The sequence below is a fragment of the Dunckerocampus dactyliophorus genome, chromosome 12 (assembly GCF_027744805.1).
Source record: "Dunckerocampus dactyliophorus isolate RoL2022-P2 chromosome 12, RoL_Ddac_1.1, whole genome shotgun sequence".
Classification (NCBI taxonomy): Eukaryota; Metazoa; Chordata; class Actinopteri; order Syngnathiformes; family Syngnathidae; genus Dunckerocampus; species Dunckerocampus dactyliophorus.
Window position 1 is genome coordinate 20,817,834 of NC_072830.1, and position 20,070 is coordinate 20,837,903.

Genomic DNA, 20,070 nt, shown 5'->3' on the forward strand with positions numbered 1-20,070 from the left:
ACGCACCATTGTACGTGCGTTAGCCTTCTCCCACTTTGCACAGAGTGTCAGCTATACTGTATTTTTATCTGGGTTTTTTCACTTCATATTTGCTCCCAAATGCTGATACTCCGTGGGAATGCATAAAGGTAAAGTTTGATGACGTTATTGAGTGCTAATGTGTATATTTGTTGTGTGCACAGCTACAAGTTAATTCATGCTAGCACACTGCCTGTTAGCACACACGTCAAGCAGCGGCGCTATAATCTTCTCTCTGAAAACCAAACTCCAAGCTTGTACTGGTGGATGGTGGGTCTGTATTCACTTTGTGCTTTTAATTTTATGTTGTTCCTGTGGTAGTTTTACACAATACATACTAAATGAGATCAATTAGATCGCTATACGACACCCCCGTCCGTGCAGATTTGTGGGAACACGCGCCGGGCCGTGGGTCCAAAAAGGTTGGGGACCACTGCTCTATATGACATAAGCGCTTTGCCATTTTTAGGAATCTGCTACAAAAACAACCTGCAGCAAAAATGCTAATCAGAGATCTTCTACTGTATATGACAGGAGCGCTATTGTGTTTTTAAAATATGAGTCAAAGATCCTCTATATGACCGGAGCGCTTTGCTGTTTTGAAAAATGTGCTGCAAAAACACCAGTCAAAAATTCTCTATGAAAGAGACATGCGCCACTGTAAACACTAATTACAGATCCTCTATAATCAGTAGCACTCTTCTGTTTTTAGGAATCTGTTGCAAGAACAGTAATGAAGTCAAAGATCCTCTATAAATACAGAGAAGTGTTGTGCTGTTTTTAGGACTCCACCGCATGAACACTAGTCAGTCCGCCCTGTCATTCTCTGTATGACAGGAGCACTCTGCTGTTTTTAAGAATCTACTGCAAGGCATTGAGAACTGAACCTGTGGTCCAGTCTGATGTCCCTTAAGGGCCGTAACTGGCCGGCGGACCACCAGTTGAATAGGGCTGATGAAAAGGATGAACTCCACGAATGTTTTTTAATTTCTGTTTTATTTTCCATTTTCTTTGGCTCTCTGTGGGTGTCCTTTTGAAATAAAACTTCAGTAGGTTTCCAGGGATGGCAAGGAGGAGAAACATGATGGACACCATAGAACCAGAAATCAACTTTGAAAAGTGCTACACATCCTGGCTAATAATAAAAGACGTTACTGTGCATCATCCAGAAAGTGGGTGAGTACATATTTTATCCTTTCAAAGTCTTTCCAATTTGTACATAGAGTTAAGAATGTTAGGGTGTTACCGAAAACATTGATTTTAATGGCGATGGCTTGACCCTGGAACAGACTATTCTCTTCTGACTGCAATAGTAAAGTGTGACTTCAACAGCCCCCAAAGTTAAACGATATGCTGTGAATATTGTGTAAAGTTCCACATTTACCACGTCGCGCTCATCTTTATTCCGTTCTTTGCCAAATGCACAGAAGAAGAAATTCAATTCCAACAAGTTTTAGCAGGGGAGCAACATGATGTTACGTAATTTATGCAGCATCGTATTTCTTTTCTGTACTCCGCCTCAATTAGGGAAACATGATCAGGGCGTCTGTCTAGCCAAATAAACAAATACACAATCAATAGCCTGCAGTGGCGCTGAGCGACATCACAAATCTTTTTTCAGCGCACGGCTTCAAGAGTTTTCCGGGCACGTCCACCGTAGTGCTGGCTCTTATTGACGTGCTCTCCGCTATTTTTAATCACACGGCTCTCAACGGCTTAAGTGTCTTGAAAGTGCAGAAAAACAACACTGCTTTCTTCCTGCCGGGTTTTGCTGCCAGTCGTTTCCATCCTGTCGCCTCTTCATGTTTGCCATCTTTTACTTGAGCTAGAAACCATTTCCTTTGCTTGTCACTGTAAGGCCCTGCTAACCAACCACTTCCTGCGTTTCCCCACTTTCCCATAAATACACCAACACAAGTGCACCTCCCCCCCACGTCTATCACTCACTACAAGCTACTGTATTACACATGTTCATTGAACAATACTGTATGTTTATTACCATACTAAGCATTATTTGCACATTTTTGCTGTACATTTCTAAAAACAGCACAGCGTTTCTCTGTTGACTGGTGTTTTTGCAACATATTCCTTAAAACAGCAGAGCACTCCTGTCATATAGAGGATCTTTGACTTGCGTATTTGCAGCAGGTCCTTAAAAACAGCACATTTCTCTCTTGTAGAGGATCTTTGCGGCATTTTTGCAGCAGAATCCTAAAAACAGCAAAGCACTCCTGTCATATAGAGGATCTTTGCGTGTCGTATTTGCAGCAGGTCCTTAAAAACAGCACAACAGTTCTCTTTTGTAGAGGATCTTTGCAGCATTTTTGCAGCAGAATCCTAAAAACAACACAGCACTCTTGTCATATAGGGGGTCTTTGATTAGAATTTTTGCAGCAGACTTCTAAAAGCAGCAGAGCACTCCTGTTGTATAGGATCTTTGACTAGCATTTTTACAGCGGATCCTTAAAAACAGCACTATACTTCGCTCTTATAGAGGAGTTTTGCAGCAGAATTCTAAAAAAAGCATAGCACTCCTGTCACATAGAGAATCTTTAATAAGCGTATTTGCAGCAGGTCCTTAAAAACAGCATAGAACTCCTGTCATATAGAGGATCTGTGACTAGTGTTTTTGTAGTACCCCTTAAAAACAGCAAAGTATTTCTCTCTTATAGAGGATCTTTTTGCAGCAGATTCCTACAGACAACAGAACACCCCTGTCAGATAGAGGACCTTTGACTAGCATTTTTACAGTAAGTCCTTAAAATCAGCAGCATGCCGCTATTATATAGAGGACACGTTTTTACAGTAGATTCCTAAAAACAGCAGAACGCTCATGCTGCAGGTTTTGCAGCCATATTTCAACAGTATTTCTTTCATACAGAGGATCTTTGATCAGTGTTTTTGCAGGAGATTCCTATAAACAGCACCTGCTGTCATATACACTATAGAAGGTCTTTGACGAGTATTTTTGCAGTAAGTCCTTAAAAACACTATACCACTCCTGTCATATGGAGAATCTTTGTCAAGTGTATTTGCAGCAGGTCCTTAAAAACAGCATAGCACTCCTGTCTCATAGGGAATCTTTGACTCGTGTTAACATTGTGCTTCTGTTTTAATGTATAGTCAGTTTATTACATTATTAATGACTACCATTTGGTAAAAATACAAGTTTTAATGTGTATACAATACAAAGTAAGAATAAAAGTGAAGGAAGAAGTCCAGCCCCCCCCTGGAAGAATGTCGTGGAATAGCTGCGTTTGTAACATTTAGCGTCCCCCTTGCTGTATTAAGTGAGGTGATCTTGTGCAACAATTGCGGCGATAACACCCTGATTGTAGAACTGCACCGTAATAAACGCAGGCCTCCATTCATCTGGCACAAAGCTTTCTTGTCGTGTTTAATAATTCAACCTTCCTATGAGCTCCATTAGCCGCACGCCATGATGAATGGCTGCGTTCATTTTCATCCGTCAAGAGACGTGTATGCACAGACCACCCAGCGGTCAATGTCCCGCTTATCACGTTTGCATTACTTGGGAAACAAAGAAAGCCCTTTTGGGGCTCGCACTTTTGTTAATGGAGTTTTCTGGCTTTTTGCTTTGTGGTTTCGGAGAAGAAGTCGCAACAAGCTCAGAAACACAGATAAGCCATATCCAGGGTCACAAAAACAGAATTTCTTAACTGCCGTACAAATGTAAAAAGACGTCATCCGCGGTGTTTTATTATATAATATACCGTCATGTTAGCCATTTTGTACTGAGCAGCCAGGACAGGGAAGTGTGTACCACTTTCCTACGTATCAAGAAGCTGTGGTAAGAATTCACTTTCTTCATTCTGATGAGCAGTATTGGGAGTAACGCTGTTCAAAATAACGATGTTACTGACAACGTTATTGTTTTGTTATGAAGCACTGATAACTAACAGCTGTTGGCCGCTGCCTGGCTCGCTCGTAGAGATGTGATGTTTGCGAACTAATCGAGACTTTTGAACAGCTTTATGTAAGATTGGTCAATAAGATGAGCCGTTGTTACGCGCAGCCGTTTGCTTAAAAGAGACGTTCAAAAGACTTGACTCATTCGCGGACGTCACACCTCTGTGCCACACAAGAGAACTCGGTGCAACAATCGGTCTGTCGAGCTAAAAGTGGCATTTTCCGTGACTAAAGGGCAAAAACGTCATGTGAAGTGCACATTAAGTCCCGGAGTAAAGTCAGAGATCTTATATATGACAGGAATGCTCAGCTGTTTTTTAAAGAAAGACGGTCGTCCCGTTCAAATTTCACGGCTTCACTCTATCGCGGTTTTTCAAAAATATATTAATTAATAAATAATACTTTTGGGGGGTTGAAAACGGCCTATTATTAGTCAAAACATATGCCTATTTAAGCTAATGTTATGCATTTTTGGCCTAAATTAATGCTTTTCAAACATAAAATGGCTAAACGAACTAAAATACAAACTAGATGATTGCAATGTCTGAAGACATTGCGTGTGAATGCCAAAGCCTAATGAAAAGAATAATGAAGGGGAAAAAAAAGGAATACAAATTATATATGACGTATAAGCGTACTCAAGACTCAAGACAAAATATGTATGACGTATGTTAAATGTTAAAGGTAGCCTTAATGTCTGGATTGTGCTGAACGATTTGATGTTGGAATTGTTAGAATTGCTTGAAAAATGTTGAAGTACTTGAGTAATTAAGATCTAAGGAATATAATTAAGGTAATTAGTTTTCTGGAAAAATGGGAATTTTGGGAAAAGATTTAATTTTTAAATATGAAAAATGAATATCTTTAATTGTGCTGAATACTTTGATGTTGGAATTGTTGGAATTTGTTGAAAAATACTGAAGTAGTGGAGTAATTAAGATCAAAGGAAATTACAGTAACTAAGATCAAAGGAAAAGTGTGAATGTCGGGAAAGGTTGCAATTTTTGGAATGTTAAGTTTGAAGCCCTGGATGTGTAGAATGTTTTCAAGGTAGAATGTTTTGAATGGGTTGAGAAATGTGCGAATGGTGGAAGTTTGAAAAATGGCCCATTCATTTTCAATGGGAAAACTTTTGTTGAATTTTTGGAAAATCTGGGATGTTTTTTTTAAACTGAAATGGTTGCATAGGATTCCCGAACGAGCTGAACCATTTGATGTTGGAATTGTCAGAATTGCTTGAAAAATGTTGAAGTACTTGAGTAATTTAAGATCAAAGGAATATCATTAAGGTTAATTAGTTTTCTGGAAAAATGGGGATTTTGGGGAAAAAATTCATTTTTAAATGTGAAAATTAGATATCCTTAATTGTGCTGAACATTCTGATGCTGGAATTGTTGGAATTTGTTGAAAAATGTTGAAGTAGTGGAGTAACTAAGATCAAAGGAAAAGTGTGAATGTCGAAAGGTTGGAATTTTTGGAATGTTAAGTTTGAAGCCATGCATGTGTAGAATGTTTTCATGGTAGAACGGTTTGAATGGGTTGAGAAATGTGCAAATGGTGGAAGTTTGAAAAATAGCCCATTCATTTTCAATGGGAAACATTTTGTGGAATTTTTGGAAAATCGGGTATTTTTTTTTTTAACTGAAATGGTCGCATAGGATTCCCGAACGAGCTGAACGATTTGATGCTTGAATGGTGTGAATCGGTTGAAAAATGAAGGCGGAGTTAGCGGACAAAAAAATGGCAGAATAAATTTTTCCAAAATCGTGGAGAAATTTATAAGATATTCAAAAGATGCATTCAAAGACGTTGACGTAGTATTGTGTACTAGTCACTAGGTGTCAGCAATGTGACTGCAATGCTCAGTGAGACACAAGCACCAGACTTGATCGCTGCAACAGCAGGCTTTTATTGCAGGTTGGAATTATCCCACAACAGTCACAATAACCCCTCATAAAAACTCCTAATAAAAACACGGGCTACTCTGGAAACTGGAGCCCCTGACGTCCCTTCTTGTCCGCCTCTGCTCCCCCAGGGAAACATGCATAGCAACACACACGAGCAAAAGTCTTATTTCTGTCCTAAATGTCTTATTTACTATTATTATTAATTTATTATTATTAAGGTGACTATAGGGATGTTATTTCATGTTTAGAGGGCTCTAATTATGTTAAAAACCATATTTGGAAGACTCTATGCTCAAACTACGAAAATATTCCATTCCTAAATTGCGGAAATTGACTTATCACGGTCTGGTCTGGAACCAATTACCGTAACTGCGATAAATGAGGGATTACTGTACTGCAAAAACACAAGTCAAAGATCCTTCACCCTATGTGACAGCACCCCTAAGCTGTTTTTAACTTATTCAATACCAAAGACGTATTTATACATTTTTATAATCCCGAACGCTCCATCCCAAAGATGTATTTATACGTTTTTTACGTTTTTTTGTGCGAGAGGCTAAAAGAGGTCATGACGCAACTCCCCACTAAAGCACATGCCCGTCGATTCGTTTTAAGCCATAAAAACGGCCACTAGATGGCAGAAGTGCATTTGATAAGAGCTCGGCAGCGATTTTGTAAACAGAAAAAAACACACACGACAGGAAGGAGGAAGCTGTTTTTCTCCCTTTTCTAGTCGTGAACTGATATTTTCCTGAAACTCTCCTATGTTCTGATTACTAAAGAACAGAAAAACGTTTTTTTTTCTGATGAAAGACGGGAGTCTAATCTTTTGGGAGGTTCTACGTTTGTATGGCTATAGAACACCATATTCTGTGTCTTGAAAGATCAGTCAAAATGGTGTAAAATGGCCGGCGGTGAAGGGGTTGTGTTTGTGGGATGGAAGGAGTTAGGAACCTACTACAAGTACGCCAGTCGGGGATCGGTGATCTGACTAATGACATAATATGACATAATCATAAATTATCATCTGACAGGAGTGCTGAGCTGTTTCTTTTTTGTCAGAAAATACTGCAAAAATGCTACTTTACGGTCCTATATACTGCACAAGAGGTCAATGTGGGGGTTCTCAAAAGGTCTCAACCTGCGACCCACACTTTCCACTTTGACTTCGGTCAAATAAAGCAAATGCATTTGTTTGTTTTTTTTTTTTTAAATGTCATCTATGTCATCTTTTTAAACACGAACACACGTGTCCAACGCGCGTTCCATTCCAGAGGATTTTATGATGGAAAGGACGAGGGACGTGATCACTGCATGCATACAAATAACGCGTACGTTAAAGAGATTGATAAATATGAATACATGTCGTATATCGATAAATAATATAATGCAATATGTCATCATCAGAAATATGGGGAAAACGTTGATGAAATATCCAAATTGCTGATGCTTATAACGGGGATGCGCTGCTGTTTTTAACAAGCCACTAATTCATGGGCTGCCGTTTGAATGTCTCTGACTTACTGAAATCTGATGAGATAGGCTGAGAGGTCTGACATGATGTCATCCATGCTGATGTTTCCACCTCGGGATTTTTTTATAGGCGCAGTTTTCGAGGAAATCCTGTCAGAACTGAATGATTCGGGTGGTTCCACTGCAGTTTTGTGCTCACGCAACAACATCCTCGCCAGGAGCTTTCGAGCGTAAGCTGAGTGGGTGTCATCAGTGTCTTAATAGAAAGCAGGGCCTGCAGTGTGTCCGTTGTGCGAATGCAGAAAAGTCCCACACCGCAGCCATTTCACACCCACGTACTTCCTGTCTTATCGCTCTGCTGCCTCAGAGGTCTTCCGCTGGAGATGTATGCTCGAAGTAACATATTTTTTTCATTTAACGTGCATTATCTTTTACATACGGGCTCATTTGTAAAGTATGAAGGTTTTTTGGTGACACGGGAGAGAGATGGGATTACGCAGGATCAGAGTCATCGGATGGACCGCCTCAACTCGGATGCGCTTTCCCCCGGATGTGTAGATGTTGGCTTAATGGCTTTATTGGAGATGAAAAACAACACAAAAAAAAGTTTAACAAAGCGAGAGCATCTCGAGGGAACGTCTCTGGGAAGCTTGTGCTGAGCGTTGCGTTTTGACAGAGTGGGGAATAACGGCTTCTTCTGGCCGTGATACGCCTTCTTTGAGGCAGCTTGGATGGGCGACAGCACTAAGTGATGTGACTCAGCATCATTTCTCTCTCTTCAACTTGATTCCGTCAGTCACCAATTCAAAGCAGCAAAACTGTTATCTCCAGCTTGCCAAATAGTGGATACAGTTATTACTGTAAATGAAGCATGGCCTGAAGAACAGCAGAAAGGATCTTTGACTAGCGTTTTTGCAGTAAGTTCCTAAAAACAGCGCATCACACCTTCCTTATAGATGATATAGATGATGTTTGTTTATTATGTATTCCTTAAAAAACAATGACAATTATTTTTTAAATAAAATAATCACCATCTTATTCCAAAATTGATATGCATTTGCATACACACTGAATCTAGTTGTTATCATTGCTTCTGAAAGTGTTCCACGGCAGGGCCTGGCCCCGCCTACAGACGGTGGTCTGAAAATGCTAAAAATGTTAATATAATTATGTTATCATACTAATATGCTTATGTTAGCATGCTAACACCTAGCATGATAGCACTAAGTGTCTGCTTAAGTTCATCCATCCATCCATTTTCTATACCGCTTCTCCTCTTTAGGGTCGCGGAGGTATGCTGGAACCTATCCCAGCTGACTTCGGGTGACAGGCGGGGTACACCCTGGACTGGTCGCCAGCCAATCGCAGGGCACATATAGACAAACAACCATTCACACTCACATTCATACCTATGGACAATTTAGAGTCGCCAATGAACCTAACATGCATGTTTTTGGAATGTGGGAGGAAACTGGAGTAGCCGGAGAAAACCCACCCACGCACGGGGAGAACATGCAAACTCCACACAAAAATGCTCAACGGCGAATCGAACCCAGGTCTTCCCGATCTCCAGACTGTTACTGTGTTGGCTAACATGCTATGCTTAAGTTCATATTCATGAAAATTGCAAAAAAAAATGCTAGGATGCTCATGTTAGCATGCTAGCAATGTTAGCATGCTAACACCTAACATAATAGTGTCGACCTAAGAAAATGGATAAAAATGCTACTATGCTAATGTTAGCATGCTAACACCTAACAAGACAGTGCTAAGTGTTCAAATCTATGTTTACCCTTGAAAACGGCTAAAAATGCTATACTATGCTAATATTAGCATGCTAGCAGTCCTAACATGCTAACATTAGCATGCTGACACCTAGCATGATAGTGCAATGTACCGGGAAGGCTACATGTAATCACTTTTTCCATATCCCATTTCCGACAATTCCTGAAAATTTCTTCCAAATCCATTCAGAACTTTTCAAGTTATTTTGAACACAAAAAAACAAACAGACAAACGCCGGCAAAAACATACTGTAACCTCTGCGCTGCACTTTGCGCAGGTAGTTCGATACTTTTAACATACATTTTTCTTCTAAATGGAAGTACAGACACTAACATTTTGACAAAAGTCAAAATATAAGCCAGCTCTGTCCTTCAATTATTTATAATAATCATTAATTTATCTCACTAGTGTACTCCAAACAAAATGTCCAAAATGTTTGGACAGCCATTTTAAAGACTTGGATAAAGCACGGTATTCTGGGAGATGGAGTGCTATCCTCCTAGCCAGCAATTTGAAAGTGTTTACAATTTTTTTCTGAGTAGGTTTGTCGGTCTATGTTAATTTATGATGAAAAAAACCCAACAATTTCTATACTTAAATATCTACTATAATGATGTATTGTGCACATAAAGTCAATATAATATTTTTTTTATAAAATTGATGATTTAAATATGTACTGTAAAGCTTCATTGTCATATACACCTTAATTATGCATCATGAATTTAAATTCTACTTCCTGCAATTCGAATTTGAATCGCAATTCTTCTTCCTGTTTGCAACCGCAATTGAAATTCGATAATTGAGTTGGAATTTGGAGGTCATTCTCAATTCAGTTCTGAATGTTGTACGTCCCTGCTGTCCACCACTAAACAGCTGGCGATGACTCACTTCCTAAAGCCACCTGGAGGCTAAAAATACAGGGTCAACTTTTGCCATGACCACATGTTTTCATAATGCATGGCGAAGAAGGGCAGGGGCTTTTTTTCACTGCCATCTCTGCTGCCGCTGCACTGTGCTGAGTCAGCCCGTCCATACAACTGCAACGCAACAGGGAGCCTTGATGTCATCTACCTTTCTTTGTCGCCATCCCGTGGGCGTATGTTGTAACTACACCTTTCAACGGCGTTCCCGATCGTATCCTACGTAGCGCGAGCGTTCCAATAAGTACTATACAGGCAACTTAAAAGAACCCATCTGTGACATTTTATGCCAATAATTATGTAGCCATTATTGATTTATCATATATTTGATGTACCCGCTGAGGGCTAAAGTTGCCGTCTGAAATCTGTCCTGACAATATCACCAGACACTGTCCTTGTCTTTGTCCTCAACTCCCCAGGGTGTGACATCATCGTTTTCAAACAAGTTGTTTTAAAAAAAACTCGTCATAGTCCACACACACCCACACACACTTATTTGAATTATCGTCTACTTGTATTTCAAATACAACCATTCATTTTTGGTGTATTATTATTATTTATATGTTATTCACTGACGTGAAACCACAGTTGATGTGCAGACGTTGAAATATTGATTGCAGGCGTATTTGTGCTCTTTGTCGTCTAGGGTGGCACCTGCTGGTGGTAAGATGCACTGCACGCTAGACGTGACAACATGATTTCCCAGAGTGACGCGTTCACTGATTTGGGCAAAATGCGTACCTGTCAGCGTTTGCATTTGAAAATAAGGGAAACTCATTTGCAAGAAAAACTCTCTGGCTGGGGGTGATCTGACTGCGCTGCACCATTGTCCTCGCAGACCGCTGTCGCTCAAGTGACTTTTAAAGTAAAGATATTACTGCAGGTTTAGTCTGCAATGATAAAAAAATACTTTTGTAAATAACTAAATACAATTTCAAGTAAATGCATATCAGGTTTGGAAATATGGGCCATTATTTTATTTAAAAAATAATATAGTTTGAAGTTTTTGCATGTTTATGTTGTATTTGCGAGTGTCCCACTTTGTTTGACAGTCCTTGAACGCACCATTGTACGTGCGCTAGCCTTCTCCCGCTCTGCACAGTGTCAGCTATACTGTATTTTTATCGGGGTTTTTTCACTTCATATTTGCTCCCAAATGCTGATACTCCGTGGGAATACATAAAGGTAAAGTTTGATGACGTTATTGAGTGCAAATGTGTATATTTGTTGTGTGGACAGCTTCCGAGTTATTCACGCTAGCATCAACATCAAGCAGCGGCGCGATAATCTTCTCTCTGAAAAACAAACTCCAAGCTTATAGTGGTGGATGGTGGGTCTGTATTCACTCTGTGCTTTTAATTTGATGTTGATCCTGTCTTAGTTTTACACAATACATACAAAATAGATAAATTACATCGCTAACCCCCCCCGTGGGAACACGAGCCGGGCCGTGGGTCCAAAAAGGTTGGGGACCACTGTGTTACAGCATTGGTGTGTTTCATCATGTTTGAAACTTGGCTTCAAAACACACATTTACATTTGTACGAGTTATCAAACTATTCCTTTTAATTGTTCATGCACCTTATTGACTTATTGAAATATTCCACTTCCACAACAAACATATCTGCAAAGAGTCATGATAAAACATCTTTTCGGGAATACAAAAATGAGACAAATAAAAGGGGGGGAGAGAAACAGAAATCGGGACTGGTTGTTGGGATAACATCACCGTGTGTTTAGCCTGCACATGTGTGTGTTGTATCATGCAGGGACACAAAATATCCAGCAGTGACATGTCAATGTTGCCCTCAGGAGGACAATTAGTATTACGTACTAAAATCAAATAACAAATACTTTGCTTACGTTTTTTTTCCTGCAAGTGAAAAAGTGATGCGTGTGCTCGCCAGAGGCTTCATTCTACATCTACTGAGGATGTAACCATGTTCACAAAGACGGTGCACTTCAACAACAACAAAAGCTAGTGCTGCTTTGTTTTGTTTTTAAATGGTGAGCAACCCGACTGCAACTGCCTTCATTTCAAGAGTCCTTTCAGGAGAGCCCTTGACGTTCTTCTAGTCTACATCTTTTACTGCATGTGGGTATCCATTCTGTGAAGACACACAGCAGACATGGAATATGAATATCCTAAAATGGACAAATAGTCAATGACTTATGGGCAATTGGTCCCACCTGTGCCCCCGCAAAGATGATTTGCTTGATTGCGGCCATGTTTTTCGACCAATCGTCCTCAAATTTTACACACATGTGCTTGTCAGTCCCCTAAAGGGCTGTACCAAATTCTGTGGGGATTTGGCTAAACACCCTAAAGTTACAGTGGGTGGTTTGTAGAGCGCATTGGGCGGCCTGAGAAATTTCAAGTTGAGGGTGAGCGTGTGTTTACTTTTGTCATTTCTAGCAGTGTATCCCTCAGTTACAATGATGGGGCAAGGGAGCAATCAGTGGTATCAGCATCATCATACGGTATCAGCTAGGTCAGGGGTCGGCAACCTGCGGCTCTTCAGCTTCTGTGTTGTGGCTCCCTTTGCAATGCTCGAATATTTATTTTAACACCCGAGTGGGGAAAATGCGCATTTTTGAAATGAGTTAAAAAATATCCGACTTTCTGTGAGACCGTGAATGCATCCTGCCTGGGTTTTGACTGGTGATTGGATGAGCACGAGGAAGGGAGGGGAAGCAGGTGACCCGTGGTAAACGAACCATCAATAGAAACAGCTCAGAAGAAAATAGGAGTTTTTAAATTGTGCACGGACAGGTTCCTTTGTCTTCTCTGCCAACGATGTTGGCTTACCTTTGTGAGAGATATTTTCAACACAAGCACTCAACACTGTCTGAAAAGTAGTCATTTATGTCAGTGTAGATCTACGTGCGTAACAGTGCAGTCCAGCCCTGCACATGACGGACTCAATGAGCGACTACATAAGTCCACCGATTGATGGGCTTCACACACGTGAGGCGACGTCGCCATTCATTTTCAATGGACCCTGTGCGACAGCTAATTTTTCTTTAGTTGGCGAGGGGGCAAAATGGCTCTTTTGATAGTAAAGGTTGCCGATCCCTGAGCTAGGTACCTGCTTGCGTCTCTGGAAAAGCATCAACAGCGAGCAGAGCTGAGTAAGTACAGTGTAAACAGTGCATGAGATGGTAATAAAAATGAGGTTCTTACCTGCTCATCATGTATATCAGTTGGCCAGAATCATCTGAAAATACCCTGTATCATAAGAAAAGCACAAGTTCATATACATTTACAAGCTATCTGTAAAACACTCACTTGGATGGACATATGCCTTCTTTCCACATCAGGAGAGCGGTGGACTACTGAGTGCTCCTCTGGGACAGACATTAACGAGTGATTTAAAAACACGTGACTTACCCATCTCCCCAATGGTAGAAGGCTCTGTCTTGGTAGAACATGGAGAGAAACAGCCACACACTGATGGTCTCCACCCAGAAGATGACAAACAGGAACCATAACGATGAGAAAAACAACATCCTGAAACTTAAGACCAAAGGCAAAAAAATAATACATTTTGAATGCATAATAACATACATCTAGGTAATCGTCTCTGCTCTGACTCCTTATGGTGATTGCAACTACCTTCATTGTAGTGACGAACGACTAGCAGGAAACTTTTACCAGCGTCAACATTTTAAATCTCAATCGCTGTGCAACTCGTTTAATAAAACAAACGCAATTAAATAAATGTAAGAACAATTAAGTAACCCATCCCTTTAATAGTATAAAAATAGCTTGTAGTTCATTGTGGGCGATGCCGAGAACCTTGTCCATACCTATCATTAGCTAGCTAGCTTAGCGGCAAAAATTTGATTAAGTTGGGTTGCTGTAGCATGCTAAGAGCCGCCACCACCAGATCACGTACGCTGTTACAAAATCCAGATTTTCTTTTTAAGAAATTCACATTTGAGTGAGTAACTTGGACAAATAGACAATAGTTGCAAAATAGAGACGAGTTTTTTTTTCAAGTTATGTTTTGCTACCATTTACGCTGGCCACTGTGTTAGCCTTGTGGCTAACAGTGGCACGCAGTCGTGCTATTTATGTCCCTCCTAAAACTGCAAATCAAAAGTCGTGGTGTTGTATTTACCTCGATACTGAGATCACAATAGCACAAAGTTGTTGCTGTGTGTATTTACGTTGGTACTTACTCAAACTACAGCCTCTTCAGACGGCATTCCTCCTCCAATTGTTCCAGCAAACATTAACATTTGTTTACATGGTCGTCGCCGAGCATGCTGCGATTGCTTCCGGTTCGACGACCAATTAGAACGTGAGGAAATTCGCCCAAAGATGCGCGATGTCATTTTGTGACGCCCCAATAGTCGTCGCCACACAGAAATCACACGTCGACGTCGCCGACATAGTGGATGTGGCAAGAACGAACTCAATGTGCTGCATGGTGTTTACAGCCCATGCCACATATTATGGGATCACCTTTTACTAGTGAGACAAACATTTTTAACGGACATTTTGTGGCTAACACTGAAGTGAGGCGCATAAAACGGTGAATTTCTCGCTGTGAAACCCAACCTCCAGGCGCTTTATCAAGTTGGGTCCGTTAGCTTGCATTAGTTTTAACGAACTGCCACATCCAATATGGCGGATGCGCTGACATTTCGCAGCAATTTGCCAAGCTACGAGAGGCGTCTACGTGAATGTGTCCTGTCAGTCAGTCACCTAAGGACTGTGGTTACTTTTGGGTCGAGACCAATTACAGATTGGTCCGCAGGTCATTTTGTGATGTCACAATGCTGTCATGCAAAGACTAGAATAAACAGACACACTTATACTAAAATTACTTTATTACAGTTGATTTCTTTTCAATAATCCCTCTGCCAACACAATGGTACATTATTATACAAACAAAATAGTAAATTTGATTCTATTCTTATTCTGTTTAATGAATCTTTTTATACAATTTCAATCCACTTTAAAGTATCTGACCATCTCATCATGAGTAGCATCTTCATAAACTCTCAAGACCATCTATACAATTTAATACAGGTTACAAGTTGTAGTGGTAATGTGCCAAAAAAAAAAAAAAACTAAAAAGAATACTGACATCTTCAAAGAAATGCAATCTCTTTTCACTATATTTGCCACCCAAGTGTTTGTGTTGGCCACTGGAGCAGATGTGACTTACTGTGTTGCTTCCAAGCCCAGTGATGCGGGGGGGGTGAAAACATGGAAGGAAAAACAATGTGGTGACCCCTGGGCTTGGCAACTATGGCAGTGTTTGGACCACAGAAAAGATGGCCGCCTTCTCTATCTGTTGCCAACTCTCTTAATTCAGTACCCCATATGCGGTTCAGTCAGTCAGTAGGACAAAACTTGACAAAAGTTAAAAATACAAAAACAACAATTTAATCCAGGTTGGTGGAGAGTTGGCATGAATGACAATATAACCAGGCTCTTTCTCTCCCGCAGACACACACACACAAAGTGAAGAAAACGTGCATACAAATTGAAGGTTGGCAAGGAGGGTGAGGTGACGTTGGCCTAACATCCAAACTCTTTGACACAAGGAAGGATCAATACATTTTACTTGACCACAGCTGAGAAATAATGATCACTTGGAGTTTTGGTACCAGAACTCAAACTAGTTATGTACACTATGTGATGATAGTAGATTGAGATGCACATTTTGGCTACTTTACGCTGTCAATGTAATATTGTAGATTGTAAGATTTCTGCCATCAATATGTCAGTTTCTGAAATTAACAGTTTAAAATGTTCCAATATACACACACACACACACACACACCTGTGTAGATTTAATAGGGTTTTCTTATGCTTAAAAGTTGTGTAATGCAAAGCGTGCCTCTCCCATAACTATTACAAAAATGCCTGCCAGGCTCAAGTGCTTTGTTCTTATTCCACTTGCATCTTTCTCTGTGTGCCTAAAGCAATGTCTTCAATATTCAGTCGCCCTTTGTTCTGATGACTTTTTTAAAAATTATTTTTATTTTTTTAAATTTAGCACAGTTCCGTGTGACCTTACTGGGCCGTGGTGTCATTTCCCTTAAGTGGGGCCAAGCCTGCGGTCATGGTCATGGATATTAGCTGAAATCTACCTGCCTCTCAACAGGTTCTGTAGTTCTGAGTTTAATTCAAGGAAAATAGCCCGCAACATCCACACATTCAGCTAAGGTTTCGTGGTGCGTTTTCACTCACATACACAAAACTTGCTGTGTACTTCTTAAAATAAAAATAAAAATCACAACACACCACTTCACTCCTCAATCCACATATCAACACTCATCTACCACGTTTTTCGCGACTAAAAGTCCACTATTATTAGCTTTAAAAAATATCTTGCATTCAGCATAAAGTGCTTTGAGAAGGCAGCAGTTTTAAAAAGGCACTAAAATAATCAAAGTTTTTGATTGTTTTTGAAGGCAAATGTGTCTCTTTGGACACTGATATGTCACTTCCATCTCCACTTTAAAATAGGTACAAGTAAAAGCCACCAATATGCAGTGATGTTGATAGGTTTTCAATGCCGTGAGTCTGAGAGCCACAGGTGGTGATTTGACTGGGTCCCTGGAAAATTCAATGGGTCCCCAATAAAAAAATTAAAAAAAAAAATATATATATATATATATATACATACATTTCATATCTTCTTTTTCTTAAAAGTTACTGATCAATAGGGTTTGGCTTTTTCCTCCAGTGACATTTTGCATTCGTTCTCCCTTCCCCGCTTACTCGAGAGAAAAAAACAAACATCTGAGCAGAACAAAATGCCGACCATCAATATGTATTTTTCGTCACTGCTGTCACTACTCAATCTGTACCGGAAACATGATCCGCTCTGCACATGTGCAAAACGCGTCTTTACATCCGTTCGGCGGCTTGTCGACCTATTTTTCGTCAGCCACGCGTTGGGCAACCTGATTTGTACTACGCATGTGCAATATACAGTATGTGACTCCTCCACCCCCAAAATACATTAACATAAATGGGTAGGGATGTCCCGATAAGCATTTATTTGGCCTCAGATCCACCTGATTTTGAGTCCCGATCGTACTTTACTTACTTTGAAAATGGCATTATTGGTTATAGAACTGAAAATGTTTTAAGCAAGTAATTACTGTAAACACAATGACCCATTTTTATCAAATTCACAATAAATTTGGCTACCGCTTTGGTCTCTTTTAGATATTTGTCTTTCCGCCGAAAGTCCTTGCTAAACACTTCATCCTCCGTTTTATGTTTGGTCCTCAGATGATGTATTAAATTTGTGGTATTGAATGCATCTTTGTCAGGGTAGGACTAATCATTTTTTGCACTAATCATGGTTATAGATCAATTTATGGCGTGATTTAGAATATTTGACTTTTTGTTTTTTAACAAACTCTGACAGGGTTCTATGAAATCAGTTTTATTTTTTCCCCAAATTCCGTTTTCATTTTTTAGAACTCAGTCTTCTACTTTTTCCACTTATTTTACCAGCATAGTGTGTCTGCTATTTGGGTTGGTGATTAAAATGTCCATGAATGAAATGCAAAAATCCTTACATTTATTGATACAATACATCGCTGGCCCACTTTATCCAGTAATTGAGAAATGGACGTAGCTTGGCAAACTTTTCTAATGGGATGTCAGCCTCACCACATATTGCTACAAAATCTTCAACAAACTGTAACGCTCGTGCTTGTGATTAAGGAAGATGTAGTCGCAGATTAAAATTCCAATCGCGTTATTAATGTAAGACATTTTTATGGACACCCTTATTTTGTTTACACAATTAGACAAATGTGACAAAGAGCGTTCTTATTCTGAAGGCCGTTAGTGTGTTGTGTGTGTTGAGAATTGCAATTGACGGTTGACACGAGCTGGGTGCAAGAATAAATGTGCCTCGTCTCTTTTCACTCAGGACCTGCACGTCGTCAGTGGGCATTGTAAAATGGTCCTTTAAAGCGGTACATTAAAACGGTGAAAGACAGCACGGTGAAAATATACTCATCCAACCTGAGACGTGCGCACACACACAGCTGCACTAGCACGCGCTGCTAAACTAAGCTAACCCCGCTAGCTTCCATTCACGCTCCGTAACATAGGAGTTTGCAAGGTTTTTTGCCGCAGTTTTTGACATGTTTAGTAGTGTTTGACTTCCTGCACTTCCTGTGCGAGCTCCCTGCACCATGACTCAGCAGGCAGGGCACAGTGAGATGGAATTACCGCTGTGACGGCAGAGCCAAATATACAACATCCAATGTCAAACTAACTTCACCACGGTACACGGCGGACACGTCTGCATGGTGGTGTTGCGGTTGGTTTCTCTTGCGTGTGGCGGGAGTCGAGTGGTAACCAGCTTTGAGGCACATTACTGCGCCTGGCATGTTGGACTGTGGCCCAGCGTTCCGAACTTTATACGACAACCGGATCGGCCTGATCTCATGGCAGAAGCCGATATTATCCGATCTTCAAATTACAGTGGATCGGCAGCCGAGCCTGATCATGAAGATTGGATCGGGACATCCCTAGTAATTACTTTGATTTTAAACACGAGTTGTTCACAAAGTATCGTTTTTCATGGGAAAAATGAGGTGCCTGGAATGCATGGATAGTGAGTTTCCTGCATCCTTTCAGATTTGAATGCGTCAAGGATGCAGGACGCGTACCTAGCAACATCACTGAATATGTCACATTGTTTCTATTTGTCATAGTTTCTAAGACTACTCAGCACATACCACTGTACACAGTGAATACAAGTGTGAATATATTTGGGCCTTATGGAACTAAGACTGCAGGATCATGAGTGCTAAGAGATCCTGATTACATTTACACTATCACACTATTCACATTTAAGACCTGTCTTTGAATAATGCAAAAATAATAGAAAAGGCACTGTAATCAGATTTGTAGCCTAGGACTCAAAGAAATGTTTTGTTTATTTGGTTTCAAGCCTGAAAATGAACTAAAGAATGACTGTGGATGCATCCTAATGACCATTACAGCAGGCTGGCATCGCAACATTGTCTACAAGCACAGTATGGGCCAGTGTAAAACTGCAGGCAACATCTATAGGAAATGGTATATATTTTCGTTTACTGTGATTGACACAAGTCAAAGGCTTTGAACAGTGTTTTCATGTGCAAAATGGGTACTTTTTGAACTTGATCAATAAAAAAGGATTATTTGTTGACAAATTGTTTTGTAACATAAACCTAAAGGATCTGTATGCTTGCTGAAACTGTGAGGAGGGGCTGCATCTCTTTGCAGCCCCGTTGACCTGAGCAACATGTATTTAATGACACATCCACGTGTGCGCACAGTGAAAGGAAATGGAGAAGTGTAGGGGAAAGACGGAACTGCGGAGCTCACCCGGAATTTGTTGAACTTGCATCTCTGTGGGTTGACTTATGTGTAGGAAAGATGGGACCCGTTAGATATTTGAGAGGTGACGCTGGTGCTCCTGCTCATGCCCTGCTCACTGTGGCCCCCGGGCGGTGTCCTCCCCATGCCTTGGGGGCTGTTCTGTGCACCAGCACTGCTGCGAGAGACAAGGGATACTGCTGACGGGTGACCCCATGGCTGTGGAGTACCACCACCCTGCAAGCCTTGCCCCCAGCTTTGCTGCATAGGTGGCCCCCCAGGACTGGAGTGATAGTGGCGATGGCTGCTTTGGCGGCTTGGGCCTGTGCTCAAGCTGCCACTACTCCAGTGTGGCCCATGAAAGCTCCCTGAAGGGTGCTGTTGTTGCTGCTGCCCCCAACTTCCCGGGGACCCCGGAAAGCTATGGCCGGGGGCCTCCGGGGAGACGTTTGATAGCACCATGTTGCTGAAACCCAGGCGCATACTCTCTGAGTCGAAAGCCTCAACCTCTCGTGCTTGACGTTCTAGCAGGCTGCGGATTCGCTCCAAGCAATCATTCTGCAAGGACATCATCTCCTCTTCAATCTACAAGGACAATGAATAGGTTAAAAAAAATAACAAAAAATAGAAGCTTTAAATATCCTCTTCAATCAAAAAGGTTAAAAAACACAACCCATGC

General features: G+C 40.7%; 1 protein-coding gene and 1 long non-coding RNA gene across 4 annotated transcripts in view; one reads left to right on the top strand and one right to left on the bottom strand.

Moving 5' to 3' along the window:
- LOC129190804 (uncharacterized) lies at positions 1-12,617 on the top strand. 2 transcript variants are annotated; one of them, XR_008573081.1, is made up of 3 exons: positions 1-128; positions 1,069-1,194; positions 10,680-12,617. It is a non-coding gene; the product is annotated as an uncharacterized LOC129190804 (long non-coding RNA). The 2 variants fall into 2 exon arrangements; XR_008573080.1 differs by lacking the exon at positions 10,680-12,617 and adding an exon at positions 7,459-8,569.
- Positions 11,360-20,070, bottom strand: part of taok1a (TAO kinase 1a) — a 22,128-nt gene continuing 13,417 nt past the window's right edge. The window contains exons 20-23 of one of the 2 annotated variants that reach the window (XM_054793400.1): positions 14,219-19,976; positions 13,425-13,492; positions 13,218-13,262; positions 11,360-12,141 (exon numbers count right to left, since the gene is read on the bottom strand). In XM_054793400.1, coding sequence (XP_054649375.1) covers positions 19,437-19,976 — 540 coding nt within the window. In that variant the 3' untranslated portion in view covers positions 11,360-12,141; positions 13,218-13,262; positions 13,425-13,492; positions 14,219-19,436. Of the gene's footprint in view, positions 12,142-13,217; positions 13,263-13,424; positions 13,551-14,218; positions 19,977-20,070 lie in introns of both variants that reach the window. The other variant, XM_054793398.1, reaches the window with a different exon arrangement.